Source organism: Xiphias gladius, chromosome 8 (genome assembly GCF_016859285.1).
Source record: "Xiphias gladius isolate SHS-SW01 ecotype Sanya breed wild chromosome 8, ASM1685928v1, whole genome shotgun sequence".
In the NCBI taxonomy this organism is placed as follows: Eukaryota; Metazoa; Chordata; class Actinopteri; order Istiophoriformes; family Xiphiidae; genus Xiphias; species Xiphias gladius.
Window position 1 is genome coordinate 17,005,659 of NC_053407.1, and position 20,856 is coordinate 17,026,514.

At 40.7% G+C, this 20,856-nt stretch overlaps 1 protein-coding gene across 1 annotated transcript in view; it reads left to right on the forward strand.

The window, feature by feature from the left end:
• Window positions 1-20,856, forward strand: part of fkbp16 (FKBP prolyl isomerase 16) — a 32,008-nt gene that overhangs the window by 182 nt on the left and 10,970 nt on the right. Inside the window, exons 2-5 of the mRNA XM_040133381.1 lie at window positions 100-223; window positions 3,707-4,262; window positions 4,520-4,689; window positions 5,223-5,311. Of these exons, the coding sequence (XP_039989315.1) occupies window positions 3,800-4,262; window positions 4,520-4,689; window positions 5,223-5,311 (722 nt within the window). The 5' untranslated portion in view covers window positions 100-223; window positions 3,707-3,799. The remainder of the gene's footprint in view (window positions 1-99; window positions 224-3,706; window positions 4,263-4,519; window positions 4,690-5,222; window positions 5,312-20,856) is intronic.

Below are 20,856 nucleotides of genomic sequence, written 5' to 3' on the forward strand. Positions count from 1 at the left end.
TACTTCAGCAGTCCAGGTCACACTCGTTGGCCATTTGTGCCCCCAGAGTTTCCAGCCTGTATTTATTTTGTCTTTTGGTCTATTTTCGCTCTGGGTTAGGTCCAAGTTGCCCTCCTCCAACTGGATTGTGGTAAATGCACTCTATATGTCCCTGCAGCACAGACACGAGGAAGTCTAAATACACCTGCAGACAAATGCATGAGTGAAAACAGACGGCATTTTGGTAAGAACACTCATTTATTTGTGCATTGTCGTATAGAAATTGTAATCAAATTACAACCTATGAAAACTTGTTTTTTTTCCCCCTACAAATAGTCTGTGATGGAAAAAGTATTTATTTAAAGTACCAATACAACAATATAAAACTTTTCCCTTACACATAAATGCTCTGTCTTCAAAATTTAACTGAAGTACATAGGTATTATCAGCAAATAAACCTTTAAGTATGAAAAGTAAAAGTACTGTTTATGTAGATTGTCCCTTTTCAGAATGTTATATTATAATTTGGGCTGCAACTGGCTGTTATTTTCATCATCAATTAATCGGCTGATTATTTTCTTAGTTAATCAATTCGTTGTTTTGTCTATAAAATATCAGAAAACGGTGAAAAATGCACGTCATAATTCTCAGAGCCAAAAGTGACATATTAAAATGTTAAAATTTTGTCCAATCAGTGGCCTCAAACCCAAAGATTTTGAGTTTAAAATTACACAAGACAAATAAACACAGCAAATCCTCTTATTTTAGATGCTGAAAACCGAGAATATTTGGCATTTTTACTCAAAATAACTAAAACGATTAATTGTGTATCAAAATATAGCTGGTTATTTTTCTGATGATAGACTAGTACTCAATTCATCAACTAATTATTTCAGCTCAAATTACTATGTAATATGTAGGATTGGAATATTTTTACTGACACATTTAAGTGTAAGCAGAATTTTAATGACACATCATATTTAGGAGATTATCAAGGCCTCTTGTACCTGGAATGTAAATGTAGCTGTCAAATAAAAGCAGAAAAGTAAAGCATGTAGTATTTTCCTCTTAGTTGTAGTGGGGGGGGTCAAAAGTAGCATAAAAGGAAAGTACTTGAAGTAAAAGTATTTCCAAGTTTTATTGAAGAACAGTGCTCATGAAAGAACAAACTCCAATCAGAGAAATTTAAAGAAAAAATTGAATTTGGATTAATTTAATCCCTAATGGAAAACGTGCTTGGCTGTGCATTGAAAAGCAGCCTCACAGTGAATAAAGGAGGATGTTGATGTCTAAGTATTAGTGGTCTCACATTAGTCTAGTTCTGTTCCTGCAGAGTTCACAAACTTTGTTTTCTTTTGGGAATGGAAATATTATTCTAAAGCACTTGACATGACAGCCAAATACTTGATATAATAGAATATTTCGTAATTTTTGTACTTTGCTTTGTTTAAAAAGTGATGAATAACCTTGCACTTGTATATCAGTGTAAAAACTGGATAATGTTGTGCGCTATTCATTTGCTGAGAATGATAGCAACTCATAGCCTATACTCAAGCCGTAACAGTAGTCTCGTGATGTTTTAATCCATGTTATCTCAACATTTTATCATTATATCACCCTCTGTGAATAAGTGGATGTTTTTAAATAACATATGTGGTTTAAGGCCACAAGACTTTAGCCTTTAGATGAATTCATGACGCAGTGCCCCCAAAATGTTAGTCCTACGCCACTTTAGCTGAAAGTCGAATTTGTTTCACTTTTTAATGACTATTGCGGAGCTAAATTTATGCAAAAAAAGTCAATTCAAATGTATTTATAAAGCACATTTAAAAACAACAGTTGACCAAAGTGCTGTACAATCAAAATAAGAAAAGCCATAAAACAGCACAATAAAAACGCAAAGACCAGTTTAAAAGACAAAAAGATGATAAAATAATAAAGACAATAAAACCATGATAATTACCAAAAAAAAAAAAAAAAAGGAACTCTCATACTGAGTTAAAAGCCAAGGTAATAAAGATGTGTTTTACATTGGGATTTAGAAACAGGCAGTGTAGGGGGCAGCCCAACATGCAGAGGCAACTTGTTCCAGAGTGTAGGGGCTACAACTGCAAAGGCACAGTCTCCCCTCTGCTTCAGCCTTCATCTTGGGAGAACCAGAAGCAACTGGTCAGTGAACCTGAGAGCCCTTGAGGGGATGTGTGGTTTTAAAAGGTTAGAGAGGTAGGTTGTTGCCAGCCCATTTAATGATTTGTAGGCAAACAATAAAATCTTAAAATCAATCCTAAAACATACAGTGAAACCAGATAATATCAAATGTGTATCCTCAAGGAAGTTTACACCATAAATACAGCGTATTGTATTTAATCTATTATCCAGCTTCACTCTTCGATGAGTGTTGTGCCGCTCCTTAGAAAGTGAAAATAAAAATCTCCCAACGTAATTCAAAGCAAATTAAGTTAGATCTCGTGTCTCCTGAGATCCTTACTGGTAGATTGCATTCATGGAAACTGCGTTATGGGGCACAACGGTGGAGTCATTAAGAAGATTACAGACGCACTGGCAGATTAGGTTTTCCTCTTCTAATCCCACAGATTACCACTGCACAAACCCACTGGCTGAGAGTGCTTCGTTGTGCTGAACAGTTTCTTTACATTGATCATTTTTTGCTGCTGACACATCACTGGACTACGTAGACTACGACAGACACAAGCAGGAGACAGAGAAGGTCAAAGTGCAACTGAACTCCAGAAACTACGTAGCTGCAGGCGGGACAAAGCTTTAAAAAAAAACAAACAAAAAAAAAAAAAAAGCAACTCTCATACTGAGTTAAAAGCCAAGGTAATAAAGATGTGTTTTACATTGGGATTTAGAAACAGGCAGTGTAGGGGGCAGCCCAACATGCAGAGGCAACTTGTTCCAGAGTGTAGGGGCTACAACTGCAAAGGCACAGTCTCCCCTCTGCTTCAGCCTTCATCTTGGGAGAACCAGAAGCAACTGGTCAGTGAACCTGAGAGCCCTTGAGGGATGTGTGGTTTTAAAAGGTTAGAGAGGTAGGTTGTTGCCAGCCCATTTAATGATTTGTAGGCAAACAATAAAATCTTAAAATCAATCCTAAAACATACAGTGAAACCAGATAATATCAAATGTGTATCCTCAAGGAAGTTTACACCATAAATACAGCGTATTGTATTTAATCTATTATCCAGCTTCACTCTTCGATGAGTGTTGTGCCGCTCCTTAGAAAGTGAAAATAAAAATCTCCCAACGTAATTCAAAGCAAATTAAGTTAGATCTCGTGTCTCCTGAGATCCTTACTGGTAGATTGCATTCATGGAAACTGCGTTATGGGGCACAACGGTGGAGTCATTAAGAAGATTACAGACGCACTGGCAGATTAGGTTTTCCTCTTCTAATCCCACAGATTACCACTGCACAAACCCACTGGCTGAGAGTGCTTCGTTGTGCTGAACAGTTTCTTTACATTGATCATTTTTTGCTGCTGACACATCACTGGACTACGTAGACTACGACAGACACAAGCAGGAGACAGAGAAGGTCAAAGTGCAACTGAATTCCAGAAACTACGTAGCTGCAGGCGGGACAAAGCTTTAAAAAAAAACAAACAAAAAAAAAAACGTGGATGAAGCCAGGATTTGGTTTAATGAAACACAGCATGGATTTTTGTAAATATTACGTCATGGAGATATTTTTTTTGTTTTGACAGAGTGTAGGTGGCAGAACTTGGTTCACAACAGAACTAATTTACACGTAAGTGGAACATTAGTTCAACAAGGAGGATCATCTTCTTTGGAGACTAATGCAGATGGTGTCCATCGCTCTCTGTAGTGAAATGGAGACAGAGCCATATTGTGAAGAGCATAAAGACACCGCAGTGGAGCCCACAGAGCCTGAGGTAAGAGAGGCCATTTCTGAGTTTGCTGACAAGGACAGTCGCACCGAGCCTGCAGAGACAGGCGAGGAGTTGCAAAGGAAAGAGCAGGCTGAAACAGAGAGCTGTGCCGGAGGGATTAAAAGCACTGAGACAAAAAGCCCCTCTGAGCCCGAGCAAGAAGATGGAGAGACAGAATGCAAAGATCCGAGGAAACTGAAAAAAACAAACAGCTGGAAGATGGTAAGATTTCAAGACCCATCAACAGACGAAGATGTGTTGGAGAGGGACAGGTCAGCAGAGAGTCTCTTTCCAGAATATGCGATGGAGGAGTGGACTTCCTCGAACTTTGAGGATCTGTTCATGGCAGAAGACTGGCAGGACATCACAGGTGAGGATAAATCAGTTAACAGCACATCACATGTAGAGACACACGTTAGACTCGGTAGGTTATCTTGAAAAAATATCACCAACTTATCAGTGACTAGTGTTTTTCATATACTTAGCTTAGACCTTTAAATTTAATTTTGATTTGAAACTGCAGAAGAAGAAAAGTGACCAAAACGTGTTTCTGAGCACTTGTTTACCAACAACTAGCAGATAAAACCTACTTCCTCCTGCATGACCTTTTCTTCTTTCCTCACGCAGAGGAACGGCTGTTGAGGAAGAAGGTGCTGGAGCCTGGGGCCCCGCACGCCCTGTGCCCCACCTGGGGCCAGGAGGTTACTGTGAAGATGCAGTGTGTCTTGGAGGACCGCACTGTGGTGGAGAAGGACTGCAAGCTTGTCTTCGTTATCGGAGAAGGAGATGTAAACCAGGTGAAAGCTTTGATCCCATCAGTTTACTCTGACAGGGTAGTTTTGCCCGGTGTAGAACGCTTGTATCACATAACGCTTCATTAGGGACTGTGAAAATAGGTAAACAAGACTAAGTTATCCCACTAATCTAACATCAGTGGGCTAACATCACAATGACTGTCAAAACACAAAGTACAGCTAAGGCTGATTGCACGTTGTTAGTTTTGTGGGTCGTGAACCAAAGTATCGAAACATGAATGTGTGTACCAAATTTCATGACAATCAGTCCAATGGTTGTTGAGATATTTCACTTAAAATCAAAAAGGTAACCTCATGGTGGCCCAAGAGGAAAAGTCCAGTGGATCACCAAAGTCAATACGATTAATCCCCTGGGAACCGCAAACATTTGTACCAAATATCATATCTGTCCATCCAGTAGTTGTTAAGATATTTAATTACACAAAGTGCTTAAATGCCTTTTGTGTAATGATTTAAAAAGCTGCCAACGCTTTAACAATGCTTGAAATAACAACGTGTGTTTTTGACACCTGTAGGCCCTGGAGGAGTGTGTCATTTCCATGCAGAAGGGTGAGATCACATTACTGCTGGCAGATTCCCAGTATGCTTATGGACTTTTGGGAAGGTAAGGACTTTCCAGTTAATGTTGCTTAATGGTGAACTTTTGAATCAAGGACCACTTTGAGGCAGAAGCAAGTTATATTTTTTTCCGTCTGAGTATAATCTCAGCAAGTGAGCCCTGGCCTCTCATACCTGTTGCTGTGGGGGCAGCCTTGTCATCCAGGGGTACCGGGGTTAATGAACCATAAACAGGAGCAGATGGCTTCCTCTTAACACCATTCAGAGGCAGCCTATCAATGGTGTGTTTGTAACCTCCCAACCTATGGGAGGTAACCACTCATATTACAGCCAATGGCTTAGGTTTATAACCTTTACACCATTAAAGAGCCAGTATAAACACAGCGGTGATTAGTGTGTCGCTGACGAAAAAACCTATTGTTTATAGTTTACTTTACTTTTACGTCAATGTTTACTTTAGATGACCTGAACTAGAATGAGACATTAATGCACCACAGTGATTTGACGAGATTGTGTATAAAAATATACAATTGAAAATATTTGAGTGAAAACGCCTTTTGTAGCAAGCATGCAGGCCAGAGTTAATACAAAATGTGTGTAATGTGATTTAATTTGTTTGTGGATTAATTATCTTGTAGCAAATTACGTTCTGTAGTTCTCACTGCTGCTATAAAGATTTTTAAAAAGGCAGTAATATACTGTATATTGAGCTATTTCATAAACAGCAAAATTGTGACCATTAATGTAATTCTGAAAGCGACACTATCAACTCTATGCCAGTGTTTATGTAAGCCTACACCGTTTGGAGCAAATTAAACATTATTAGATATTAGATCAATCAAGAGCCACATGCGCTCTGTGAATGGATAGCAGTTTTCCAGTTAATATAAAAAGCTCAGTAGACCCTAAATTAAGAGTTTTTTCTGCATTTTTCATTGCATCGAATGCAGTCATATCGAAAATGGCCGTTCAGCTACATGTGGGACATACTGTACCATTAACAGAGTAGCTGTACAGAGGGGTAATGCCCAAAAGCATTGCTGACAACATAATGTTCAGATGTTTATTTAGTTATTATAACATGTATTTTTTTCTGTGTACTTTACTGTTTCAGTCTTTTCTGTGTGCTGTGTGTGAGGGGTGTGAGCGAGGAGTTTCTGAGGTGTTGTCTGGGGTCTACTAGTGTGTGTGTGTGTTTATGTGGGGGGGGGGGGCAGCAGGAGGTTAGTTAATGATTGTTTTGATGCAGCTGATTAGGGCTGTGTGCTGTGGAGTCAGATTTTGCTGTACCAAAGGTAGACAATCAGCGCTTCATGCCAGCTCTTTAAACTTGATTCACTTACTGAGGTTGCTCGTTGCTCGTCGAGTTAAATACATTTGTTGACTGTTTGGTATGAAAATCAAGAAATTATAAAATGAAACACCATGTTGCAAACTTAAGTAAAGGTTTTCCAGCAGCAGGAAAGTTTATTGGTTAAAAAGGCCATCCAATGACAGAAAACTACAAAGTCTCTGAACCCTGAAAAAGCATCAGCTGAGGGGCCTTTAAAGGAATAGTTTGACATTTTGGGTAAGACGCTTATGTTTTGTTTTTTTTGTTTTTTTACTAAGAGTCAGATGAGAGGATTCATACTCACATCTGTGCAAAATAATATATGAAGCTGCCACCAACAGGACAGGAAACAGGGGGAAACAACTAGCCCAGCTCTGTCCCAAGGACCAAAAAAAAAAATAAAAATCCACATACAAGTACATCTAAAACTCAGTTATTCATATGCTACTTTGTTCAATCTGTGTAAAATTGTAAAAATAAAAATGAGCTGTTTTATGAGGGGTTATGTGCCAGACTATTTCCTGGCTCTGAGCAGTTGCCAGATAAGTAGCTGAGACTCCAGGAAATTACTGACCGCAGCAAAGAAAGAGTCCAGCACAAGGCACCTCTAAACCAGGCTACTTATTTCCAACTGTTTCCAGTATTTGTGCTAAGCTAAGCTAACTGTCTGCTGGCTGTAGCTTCATATTTGCCAGACATGAGTGGCATTAATCTTCTCATCAAACTCTTGGCAAGAAAGGGAGTAGGCGTTTTACTCAAAATGTGTTACTATTTCTTTTGGGACACTGAACACTGATAACTACCTTATCATTAATGGCTTGTTGCTCTGTATAAACTCATCTGCTAAACCTGCCAGTTAAGGTCAATTACAGAAATATTTCATAAAAAGAAATAATTGAGCATATAAGCGGACAAAAATAAGAATCGCAAGCGGTGACAGACATCATGTTTCAGAGTGGATTTGACAGGCTCAGCATGTCTGTGCTGTGAAATGACAGGGACACAATGAGGGAAAATCTCATTAGCCTCTCTCTGTTTTCTGGCAGATGAATTGATTGAACTCTGTCAGTTGCCTGTTGCAAACAGCGCCACTAAGAGCACTTCACAGTTATTTATCAGAACAATGTGCAAAGCCGGTCAGACAGTGTGATTCAACACAGCACAGTGGAGTGGTCTGTAGCTTGTTGTGTGGGTGATGGGCGGTCTGCAGCGTCTCATGTGATGTGATGATGATAATGAAACCAATGGAAAAGTCTGGAGTATTTGCCTGATTGATTACAACAGACAGGCTGGGCAGGACTAAGTCGATTGTAAGAAACAGTGACATTTTTCCCATGAGACATTAAAGCCCTGAGCCTTTGAAAGCAGAGACGTGATGAAATTCGCTCACCTTTTCATGGAACAGCAGCATGCGTCATTCTCCACAGAGACATACTGCTTAGACAGAGACATAAACTTCATCATCTCAGTCAGCATGTCCTTATCAGAGAAGAGTGGAAGCTGACATCTGTTGATCTCCGGACAGGCGCAACTTTAAAAATCATAAACCCTCCAGGGGCCGGAGGTAGTCTGCCTCATCAGCCCTGCACAACCCCAAAGTCAACGACATAAAATGTCACTGGCAGCTGTTTTATTTACGTCTGAACAAAACTAAACTTGCAAAACAAGAAACCACAGTCAAATGAGCCTGAACTATTTCCATTATGAATAGCACATGCATGTATTTCTAACAGTGTGTGAAACACAACACCACACATTTAAAAAATTTCTGAGTTGTGAAATGGTGCGCTGTAAGGTTACACTGGCCGGCTGTCAACAAACATAAACAGAAGCTTAAACCCTGCTGCTGGCAGCGAAGGAGTTGGCGTACTTTTACTCTTGGCAGGACTGAGTACTACCTCAGTGGCATGTGTTGAAGTGGAGTTAATTAGACCACTGGGATGTGTCTTAGTTAAATTAATAGTTTAATCCAAGTCCAGATGGACAGTGTCAGCCAGTTAATCATTCGACTGTTGCATCTGTTTGTACAAACGTACTTTACAAAAAAGGAAAATGTACTGTATTTACACATATACCTTAATTATAAACATACTACACACAGAGGCCAGAAACAGAGGATTTTCAACAGTATGAAAGAATAGCAATGGCTATATTTAATGTAAACCAACCATAAATTATTTAAGGTATGTAAAGTAGGACTTACGTAAAATTCAATCTGCAGAAACACAATGAAAAAGGTAAAGCAGGATCAAAAATTGAACCAATTGCAAAGGTAATAAAAATATGCTGTAGATCTATTTGAAAAGCACAACCAAACCATGTTAGTAGGATCTAAGGGCCTGGTGGTTATATCGGGGGTGGGTAAGTACATAACAAGCAGTACGGACTTGAGCTTGAATTGATAATGAGCAGGGATCCGTCGCAACAGGGAGAGGATCAGGCTGGTACAGTCACCTTTTAGGGCATTCTTATATTATGTACAATTGCTTCATACGATTGCACCCCCCTCCCCCACCCCCCCACGGATCAACGATCTGTGCCCAGGTCCACTTGAAAAATTGAGTAAGGTACACGTTGTTCACACTAATGAAATGAACTGGACTTTAGGGTCAAGTCTACTCGGATCTGGGCCCGAGTGCCTGAGGTGAAAGCCCCCTTAAAATATCTGGACAGCAGTGACGCAGCATTATTCTGCACTGATTGGACAAGGAAACACCAGTTTGGGAAATTAAAAAAAAAAAATGTTTAAACTATGTTAATCTGTCTTACATAGCTCACGCGTGCTAATGCAAGTGTGGGGTTTGTTTTGATGAGGGAAATGCATCAAAATTAGCACAAGAAGAAATCTCATGTCGCGAGTTGCAGCTCACATGTTGCAAATTTGGTGAAATGGGCCTCAGGCTCTCAGCTACAACATCGGTTGACGACTGAAGACATCCAAATTATAAAACCTTGTATTTTACCATTAGAAAGAAAGTTGTGTCCTTTAGAGTCCTGAGGTTGCATTATCAGGCTTCAAACAGAATTAGACCCTGGAGTATCCCACATGGAATAACGTGGATAATAAATTACCAGCAGTGACTGTAAACCACAACATACGAGTATAGTAGATAATCATATACTAAACAAGTAGCCTTTAATGGAACAGTAGAGACATTGTGGAGACACACCAGATGGCTATGATTGTTGGTTTCTGAGGGGAGAAAAACAAAGGAATGTCCCTCTCTCTGACCCTGGGGGAGGTGGGCCTGATGGCTGCCGGACCCTTGATTAAACCAGGCTTACTGATCTGGCTTTATAGTGGCAGGGCGGAGCGAGTTGAGTGAAGCTTCGGTTCATGGAAAAGTACAGTAACGTTTACAGTGATGATGGATGGTTAATGCATAATGTTCATCATCTGCTGTAAGCTTTGCAGTTTAATTTGATCTTGTGGTGTTTCCATGTTCTGTCAGACTGCCCCGGCTGTGTCTGATGTTGAGAGTGGTGTAGGTGTACATCAAGGTGGGTGAAATGCTTGGCTTTGTGATTTAATTTATTGACAAAACCTTAAAATACTGATGAAATCAGGTCAGAATGAGGTTGAACAGGTCATAGTTTTGACCTGCAAAAAATCTAGACCGTGTTGAATCTAATTGTCAAATAAAATGGATTCATTACGGTCAGTGTGCAGGCCTTACGTGTGTCAAATATTTACCCAGCGCTTATAGATAATATGCATTGACCAGTGAAACGTCTTCATAGGAATGTGCTCTAGGGGAATCTTTGTTGACACTCTTGAAGAAGTTGGAAAGTGCAGAACCCTTTTCCCCCGTGGCCTCTGAGGCACACCCATATCCAGCAGGGAATGCGGCTGACAAAAGGTAACAGTGACATTTCTCTGAGCAGAAAGGCACACAGGCGGAGAGATTCACGGCAGAAAGTGGCAACACGATCTGATGATGAGTGAGGATACTTGTAGGCGTCGCCCCTTTTGACAGACATGAGAAATGTCAGTAACAGTAGCTTGGCACGTGTTCTCTGGTGTGGCATTAATTAAAATGTAGGGTGTTCCTCCTCTTCTTATAAACCAGTCTCTCTTCTTATCACCCAGTTTAACATGACACAGCTAAGAACTGGCAGTTCTGCTTTTCATTACATCAGGCACTTGCCAGTACACAGGTATAGTGACTCACTTGCCACAGAGTTGTGCTGGTGTCTGTCACTTCTATGCACACCAGCCCTCCTCCCCCTGTCTCCAGATTCGTAAGCACGTTGTCCACTCAGAAAATCTGTGGGGTGGGGTTCCTCTCTGTGCTGAAGGTAGCGTGACTCACTCTGCAGAACCACCTGGGTCAAATGAATAATGTGACCTTTGAGACGCTCCTGAGGAAAAAACAACGATGAATCTAAACCATTCTTTCCCGCCCCCATGTTGCTTTTCAGTGCAAAATTACTTAAGCAAACAATTGCCAGTCTGGCGTAACTGACACCAGTATGATTAACATGTTTCTCTTGGCTGTGCTGTCACGTGACCTCAACAAGTTTGACTGTAGCTTTTGAGCTCTGTGTGTCTCTTTCCCTGCAACGACACAGCAGGCTGACCAGAAACCACACCCAGACCTTACGCTGCAGGAGCAGACCAGCCAGCACCGACAGCTGTAGCACGCTCCAGATAAGATCAGGGCTAGCTCTCAATCAGCATTCACTCTTCTGTTTGCCACAACCACTGTCACATTAGTTTGGAGCTTCATGTGTTGACCGTCAGCTAAAAAAGAATTGTTAGAATTAAATTTGAACGAGTATAGACTCTTTGTTTTACCTCTGAAAACTAAATGGTGGGTTGTGTTGGCGCCGCGGCAGTATTTTGCCACTCAGACCAGTGTTTGAACTGTGCACGTCTCTCATCTAATCTCCCTGGATGTTTACCTTTTTCCCCTACTGCTAGCAGGCTTATCTCTCTCATCGGCACAGCCTTGATAATATAGCACTGCCCTCAGTTATATCTACTTCTGCTTTCCATGGTCGTGGGGTAAGAAGTGGGACAGTAAATCTCCACAACCGAAATGTGCTTTTATTGAACTTAAGGTAGATAGTGTATTTTTAGAGCAGATAATACTTGGTGGAGTAGAATTGGCTCTGTACTGTATAAATACCACCAACTGGTGTTAGTTTTTTTTCTATATTTGGTTTTGTATAGCTTTGTTTCAACCTTTTTATTTATTTTTGCTGCTTTTTTTTTTTGGAATTCACTTTTCGCTGCATTCCTTTTCCCTGTCAACTCCACTGTTGGTGATGTCGGGGCAGTAGGTTTTCACAGGATGGATGGTTCGAGATTACAAAACAATTAAATCCCTCGCTATTCTCTTACCACACAGCTTCTAAACACAACAGAGGCAAGCAAAAGGATATTGGTCAACATAATACAGACCATTTCCTAATATCCAGTTTGACTGGCACACAAACAAAGCCTACAAGAAACCACCACAGCAAATTTTAATTTCAGTTATAACAGGTTCACATTAAAAGACATAAAGTTAAAGGTATGGGAGTACAGAAATAACCAACCAGATTTAAATGAAAATCATGGCTGTAAATAGGCATACCACAGTATCACTTTAATTTCTTTTTCATCAAGCTTTTTTTTTTCTGTTTCACAATATTTTGTTGAGGTATCTGTATAATGTATATTAAAATATACATATACAGTATAAAAATGTATGCCTCTCTAACAATCTTTGAAAAAGGGTACACCTGTGACACCATAGGCACCTGCCAACCATCACCCTACGTGTGATGTTGACTCCGGTCTCTTTTTGGGAAATGTGTTTATTCACTTTCTTGTTAGAGACTTGAGATGAACAAATTGTCTGACACATAACCCCCCCTCTAAAACCACAACATTTTTTTCTAGTCTTTTTACGGGTTAAGCAACAAGATTTACTGTGTTTATTACTGAGCTATAGAGACGTAGGTAGATGGATTTTGTTTTGGTGGACAGAGCCAGACGAGCTGTTTCCTCCAGTTTCCAGTCATTGCACTAAGCTAAGCTAATCGTCTGCTGGCAGTACTGTAGCTTCATATTTATTTTTTGCCACTCTTGTTTATACTCTGCTCTACAATTTTTGCTGCATATTGGCTAATGTGTGCTGTATGTGCACATTAGAGCAGTGGCTCCTGAAACTATTTCAAACTGCAGCACTCCCTCTGAGTGATGTTTCATGGCATCAACACAATCCGCAAGCGTGTGATGTTAATTCAAGTAATGTCACTAGCTGCAGCATAACTGCACATTTATCAGGGTTTTTAATATGGATATTCTGATATTTATGGCTTATTTCCTACATTTGTATATGTTTGAAATGTAGTTAATGTAAATGCAGCTTCATTTTTTCAATGTGGTGGAATGTTATTAAAATGTATTATAAATGGAACTGAACAAATGCTGTGGCCATGTGGCCTGTCCTTCAGGCACCCACTGTGGAAATTGCCGCCCTTGAGAATGAGATGATGACGTTTTTCCAGCTCATTCTTATCTTTTTTTTTTTTTTATCAGGCGTCCTTGATCATGTCTTAGAATAACGGTGTGCTCCCAAAAATGTAGACCAGCTGGATTTCATCTCAAGCTGTTTTAAAATATAAAAATAAATATCGCTGTGCAAAAAACAGATAATCCATTATCTTGTTAGGCTCCATATCAAGAAGGTTGAAATCCGTACCTACTGTCCTACCGTCACCTTTGATATGTAACTCTTCATATGTTGGTGCCAAAACATGCTGTACTGGAACACTGACACCACTGTCACGCTTCACTGGCATCATCTCCCGTCCACTATGCCACTAGCTGTGCTGTTGTATAACCACGATGTTGCATCAGAGTCTGTTTTACAGAGCGTGGGATGCAAGAGAGACACAAGGGAGAAACAAAACAAAGTGAGATGGCTCTTTAGCCCTACCCCTAGCACCTTGCCTACCCATGCCAGCGACTCTTTTTAAATCACTTACGCCTGCTGTGCACGATACACACAGGCAGGGAGAGAGAGACAGAGCTTAGAGAGGCATGACAAAGAATAGCTGGCTGCACAGAACTCGCTCCAAATGTAATCTAATGTGCTCTTGTTTACAGCAAAGCAAGCACTATCCTGTGTGTCATTAGCTGGTTGTGTCTGTCTCGAATGTTTAATTTTCAAATTAAAATATAAGAGCGCTCTCTGTAAATAATCTGATCATTTAAAACTTGTAAAGGGTGTTTGTTGGACGTCTGAAACCCAAACACCTTCCCGACACCACACACAACCAGTTCCGTCACTTTTCTTACAACGAGTGCAACAAAGGGAAGACTGTCCTCATATGTGGCGATATCCCAAATTGAAGGTTTATTACGTCTCCGCCCTGTGACAGGCTGCTTGTCAGCCTACCTTCGATTGTGGCTGATCAGAACAGCTATAAACACTTTTGCTTATGTTATATGCATTATTTTGTTTTGAGCATTTGCTGGCCCTTACTCCCCTGCATTATGTACCCATTGCTTTGTATTCATAGCTGCTTTCAACACAGACACCGTTTCTGGGATTCACTAACTTCCAGGACCATCCAGTCCCACTCGTCATTTGTGGCTCAGAGGGGTCAATTTTCATTGTGAATTTACAACTTTAGATACACGTTTCAAACTCCAAAAGAATGCCACTTTCCCAGAACGTAAGCTCAGACAGACTGTTCGGTGATAACAAAAACAGAGTTGCTGGACAATTCATGAAGCCACTTCATACATTTTGCTCATTTCAAACTCCAACAGAATGGAAGCAGATGGGACAGTGGAGGGGCAGGCTGCTCCTTACTCACACTGACACGCTGTGCACACACATGCGCACTCATACAGTACGTAGCAGGTCTGCATCTACAAGTTAACACGCTACATGTATCATGTACTTTGGCAGAAGTAGAGACAACAGTGTATCTGAGTGACTAAGCTTACGTGTCGGTAGAGCAGTGTCGTACTACTGCTGTGGAGGGATGTGAGGTGATGGGTGCTGCCTTACCGAGGAAGGAGATGTGTAGCAGTGTGACAAGTGGCACTGGTGCGTGCTTTCGTGCGTGAGTATGTGGATGTGTGTTATGGGGAGGAAGAGGTACTGTCAGTGAGGACGTGGAGCATGACTCATTTCACTGAGACGTCAGCGCGCCGTCATCACAGGCAGTCTATCACAGGAGCGCACACTCAGAGGCGCACACACACACACAAACACACACACACACACACACACACACACACACAGCCCCATAGACTTAGAAAATATTCCTCTCAGAGAGTTAATGACTGGCGGACTCCCACTGACATCCTCATTACAAAATCAAACTCAGATGTGCAGTGTTTTTGCTTTAGGAATTAACAAAGTAAGTCTCAGTTGTTTGATAGCACTGATGGGATTAGTTGCAGTCTGGTAATGTTTCATATTGTTATTCCAGATGGTGACGGAAAATACAACTGAGTTCATGTAAAGAAAAACACTGCAGTATTAGTGCAAGAAAATAAAGCAGCTTGCCCACATAACGTGGGCAAAAAAAAGCCTGAAATTCTTTTTTAACAGGCTCTCTGTGATGAGAGTGACCTATGCCATTGCCACTGACTCTGGTCAAGTAAAGTCCTGCCCCACCTCTTAAGAAACGTGGCTGTTTGACTCATGATTGATGCTCCAGGTCTCAGAGAGAGACTAAAGGACAGTGCTAATGGCCTTGCTACATTTGCTTTACTCAGCCAGCTGCTCCTCTGTGACAACCTGACTAATAAGTCAGGAGTTCAGTGTGCTGCTATTGATTCACGGGCTGCACAGGGAGGCAGAGCTGGCTGCTGCTGAAAGGAAGCTGGATCTCTATTTGGTTAGATTACAGATCCACGTTCACTGAGGCAGTCATCTTTCTCCCGGACAGCAATATGACAGGAGGGCGACAGAGAATGATGATGGTGCCTTTTTTTTGGTTTGATGTACGCACACTGCACAATTGGTACACCATGTACACATCATGGATGTCCGACATTAAAGGTGTGAAGGCCAAGGTTAGCCGTCCACGTGCACATAAGCAACAACTGCTGCTTTAAAGTTATACCTCATTTAATAATCAGTCAGGAAACATGAAGACTGCTGGCCGTTTGTTTTGCGCTCAGTTTGTAAAATGATACTCCAGAAACTGTGACATTTTCTCAGTGGGAGTTATCTGGTTGCAGCACATGCATGTGTGACAGCTTGGACTCAGAAGGGAAATTAATTTCTGATCAATATCTCCTTATGACATTTATGTCCCTACCAGAATATCATACATAAAGCAATGAGCAGCATGTGGTCAAAAAATTTCACAACCACAGAGGGAGGCATACAGCAACCCTGTAGAATGATAATTTTCTCACCCATAGTTTATGCCCAAATCACACACTCTGGAAAGAGTAAATCTTTGAATTGCTCGTCTAAGCAGAAAGCATAAAATACTCCCACAGCATTCAGGGATTCGTATGTCCACTGAAGTAGGCAGAGATTTATGTGAAGTTTAACAGTGATGGAAGAGGAGGACTTTCATCTTTCAAAGAGCAGGATTTTTGGCTCCTCGTTCAGAATTTGTCGTAACTTAGAAAGCTTTGAAGTTCAAAAGTGAAATCCAAAACTGGCAGAGATTCGGTTTACGTAATCAGTAGACACAGCGTCTGTGCAAAGAGAGAATCGAGCTGTCACTGCTGTTAACTACAGCTTCACATTTACCTTTCAGAGAATCCACTGAAACTATACCTCAGTCCCTGGGGCTGCATGAGAAATTCCCTCATGACCACACCGAGCACAGCTCAGAGATTTCTGCTTGTTCATATTGATTGATTATATATTTAATCAGTCATGGGATAAGATGTCTTCTACAGATAACTGTGTGGCTAATATACTTGATAATGACCCTCGGTGATATATTTCTGTATGAGACAGATCCACCCTAACACAGACCAAAAGCTTTGAACTTTTTTTTGTGAGGAATTATTCATTTGGATGCTGCCACGCATCAGAGCCCAAACCTGTGAGAGATTTCAGATCATTGCATAAGGTAGAAATTGAATCTTGTCCTTCTCGCCTGTGGGTCAGTGTAAAAGTGTTATTTTGTTTAAAAGGTTGGAACTTCCCTCATTCATTCACTCACTCATTCTCATTGATGTGATAGATAAACATCTTTATAATTCATCACACTTTGGATGCTATTTATTATTGAGCGTGTGCAGTGTGGTGTAAGGATTTATCGTTTTAAGCTCCATCGAGTGATAGAAGGGTCATTCATTGCTCTCAAACTGCGAGAAATAACCACCAACTCAAAAAAGGCTGCTGCCACATCCTGAGTGTGAAATGTCAAAGAGATCAAAGCTAAGACTCAAATGTGAAATTGAATCGGATTTAACCACTAGTAATGCTGTATCGAGCAATGTTTTGATGAGCGGATCTTTGTATTGTTTGTAACACGCATCTGTACTCATGCGACAGGGGTGACCTGATAAACAGTCCTGCTGACACGTTCATGCTCCTCTACTGACCGGCGGTTGGGAGTGGTAACGTGTCGGGCGTGGTATCCGTGTGTCTGCAAGCATGGATGTAAACAATGTGGGTTTTAAACCATTTTTTAAAATCAGATTCGCACATGGTTATAAGCAAGGAAATGCCCTCAACACGCTTGTTAGACCTCAGGTATACGCACAAATAACTTTGTTTACAAGAAAAGCCTAGATGGTCCATCTTTTCTGTAATCACACCTTTATGTCTCAAACAGTCTGGCACCCACTCCTCTACTGCAGATAACTACTGTATGCACTGTACTTACTCTACTTAGAGCTGCTTTAATAAAGTTGCGTAACCAAATGATCCCCATGAGTTGCCCTGAAATGGCTGGGTAACTACACATCCCTGCTATTATAAAGCTACTATTTGCCCTGCAGGTAGCCCGGGGCTGAGATTGGATTCATTTTTACAGGGTAAGGAAATCTGTGGTAGATTATATGGGGACTTTTGAGGAGCTCAACAGCCAGGATGTAGGCAGTAGCTGCCCTTGATCCCTGCAAGCACAGTTTCATTGGCTCATTGCTGCAGGAGGAAATAAAAACAAATACTAGAGGAAAGCACATGGCGAGGCAGCAGCTGAAAGGCCTTACACTGTTAGTTTCTAGCTCTCTGGCTGTAATAGGAGGCTTTTTTGCTGCAAATTAACTAGTATGGCAGCAGGCGAGGAAAAACAGCTGTGACGTCTCACCAGTGTCAGGATTAAAGCTAAGCTCCTTTGCATGGCCGTATTGGTGCCGTGTGTCCATCCAAGAGTCAAAACAGACACAAAACTGAACGACAACAGCAGCAGACCTGTTTTCCCCACTGTAGATGATAAACAACCCCATAAATCCTCTTGGATTCTTTATTATCATACAAGCTGCACACCACATTTATTACAGTATATTAGTGTACTATCAGAGGTTGTAACCATAGAAACAGTACGAGGTACATCGCTGGCCTTTCAATCATTTAAAATGGCTTGCATGACGTCAAAGTGACCACTGTTTTTCCTCTGAGAGAGTTTTTCCTTTTATTCAGGGCAGAGTGGGGTCTGCATGACTGATAACCGGGTGAGTCAGCCGCACTATCATACACCTTAATGAGGAAGTTTATAATGAATGCATGACTTCCTATGACACACAGTGGAAAAGCTAGTCCTCCTTATCACATCATTCATATGAACACAAGAATAGTGGAAACATTCCTATTTTAATCTGATTTGTTTACAGTCACAATACAAGAAATACAACAGTGTAACTCAAACATCAGACATAAAAACACTGCTGGTTTAGAAACAGTGTCTGTCCTCATTACATGCCGATTAGTCAGTTGTGGAATTTCTGTTGTGTAGTTTGCTGTTTGTGATTGAAAGTTGTTGTAGAGGGTCAGAAGATGGAACCTTTTTAAGACAAAATTTTTAAACTTTTATTTAGTTAGAAGAAAATCCTATCCTGTATCACATTTGATATTGTTTTATGTTAGAGTTACATTTTATGTCTAAGGTGGTGCCAGTTTTTCACCAAATAAAACAGGCCTGGTGTTGTGCTCATGGATGAGTGCTCCCCGTGGCTGGCAAACAACCCAAGCAATCAAGAAACGTCATGTTCTTGTGCCATAGCCAGAAAAATACAGACAGAAAAAAAATTGCCACAAAAACGCTGACAAACATGGAAGAGATGGACACAGCCGTACAGGCTATTCTAAGTTGAATTACGGATTTAATAACGCATAAAGTAAAGTTCAACATTTTGGGAAATTTGCTTTCTTGCCAAGAACAAGTTGACATGATTGACACCGGTTTCAAGTCTGTTCAACCTCATAGTAATGATAGGACTCCAAGAAGTCAATGCAGTCAGCTAAGAAAAAGTCGGGCACGTAACCACCCAAATAAAATAACTACTTGATGATTTTTATGCTTAGGTTTTTGTGCAGATTTAACAAACGAGATACAATGTGTTAGGTAGCTTCAGAGGAACTGTTAGGCATATTTTGTTACTTTTGGACAGAGTCAGGCTAGCGGCTTCCTCCAATTTCCAGTCTTTATGCTAAGCTAAGATAACTGGCTGCTGGCTTTAGCTTCATATCTACAGTATGAGAGTGATATCAAATCTTCTCATCTAGCTCTCAGCAAGAAAGAGTGCCTTTCACAAAATGTCAAACTATTCCTTTTATAAGGCCACAGCAAGCTGCTATGTGCTTCTGTGACAACTAAAAATTTACTGAAAATCAACTGCAAACACATCAGTTAGGGCCAAATAACAACTCCGCCCAACATAAACACGAGACTGAATAATGAAGTAAAAATAAGGCCAGAAGCGGCAATTTGTGGGTTCTAACTCCTTTTGAGCTGAACAGAAGGAAGCAGCTCAATTAAAGCGGCAAGCAGCAACAAGCAGGTTTCAGGCTTCACAAAGGTGAGCAAAGTCACTTCAGCTAGTTAAATTCTGTTTGAAGAAGGCCAATCACACACTTGTTTCACCATCACAAAGCCTGCAGCACTTCAATAATTGCGCACTCAAAGTTCCACCATTGGGCCCCCCCTTCATCAGATGTGAACGAAACTCTGTGGTTATGTTCAGGAGATAATGCACGATGTCTCCAGTGAGTTTAATCAGGATTGCTCAAAGGCATCTTGAGTTATGAGCACAAATATGATAGGTCTCGCCCACTTGCAAGAATCAATGTGGTACTTCAGATCTTGGATAATACTTACCCCGAGAGCATACACACCATTTTTTTGTGTAAACCTGTCCATGGGGTTTTAAGAGGTTTGCAGCATTTGTGGCACCCCCTATGGGGGCTGAAAATGCTTTGGTAGACCTACTGCCACACACATTCTGAAGATATGTACCAAGTTTATGATAATTGGACATATGGTTAATAAGTTATGTCCAATATTGACAAAGCCCCACCCTTATGCGAAGATATCTTGGTTGACTGATCTCGCTTATTTATAATAGAAATGTGTAGCTGAGTCCTGCAGGTATGCTGTATACCCAATTTGGCGGTAATAAAGTCAAAATCCAAAAAGTTCTATTGATATTACTATTTTCAGTTTATGCAATAATAGCAAAAAATCCACCATGGCAGACTTTTATGTTCCAAGTACTTTGAGCTGGACTTGTGTGCGTGTCTAATTTCAAGTCAATTGGGCGTATGGTTTGAGGTTTGTGGCCTCTCCAGAATTGCATTTTTGGCCTTAATTACAGCACCACTATCTGGCCGATTGGGCTGATGTTTCTTGGGAAATACTTGAACATTATTTCCAGTTATTGGGCCAAGTTTCATGTTTTTAGCTCATTCCAGCTCACGGCAATTTGAGCTGCAGCAGAACACAAATAAGAGAAGACAAATAACTAACTGCTTCGCGGGTCAGAACCCTAATTAAACGTCAGTGCAGATAGAGTATAAGTGAATTAATGACTGATTGAATGAATCTGAGTGAATGAGTGACTGACTGATCACCATAGAAATAAGGAAAGGTAGCTGCAGTACAGATGAGCAAATAGACCAGAAAATATGAAATGGCAGAATGACACCAGCAGCCATCAAAACACTTGAATTTCCGTTCAAAAACATAATATCTATATTCAGATCATTCTAACATATACTTGTATATTAAGTAATATTCGTTTTTCTCGCAATATATAGTTTTGATACTTCTCTTGCTTGAATACTAGCAAAACTACTGACCAGCTATTTGACAGTATATTGTTAGCAACT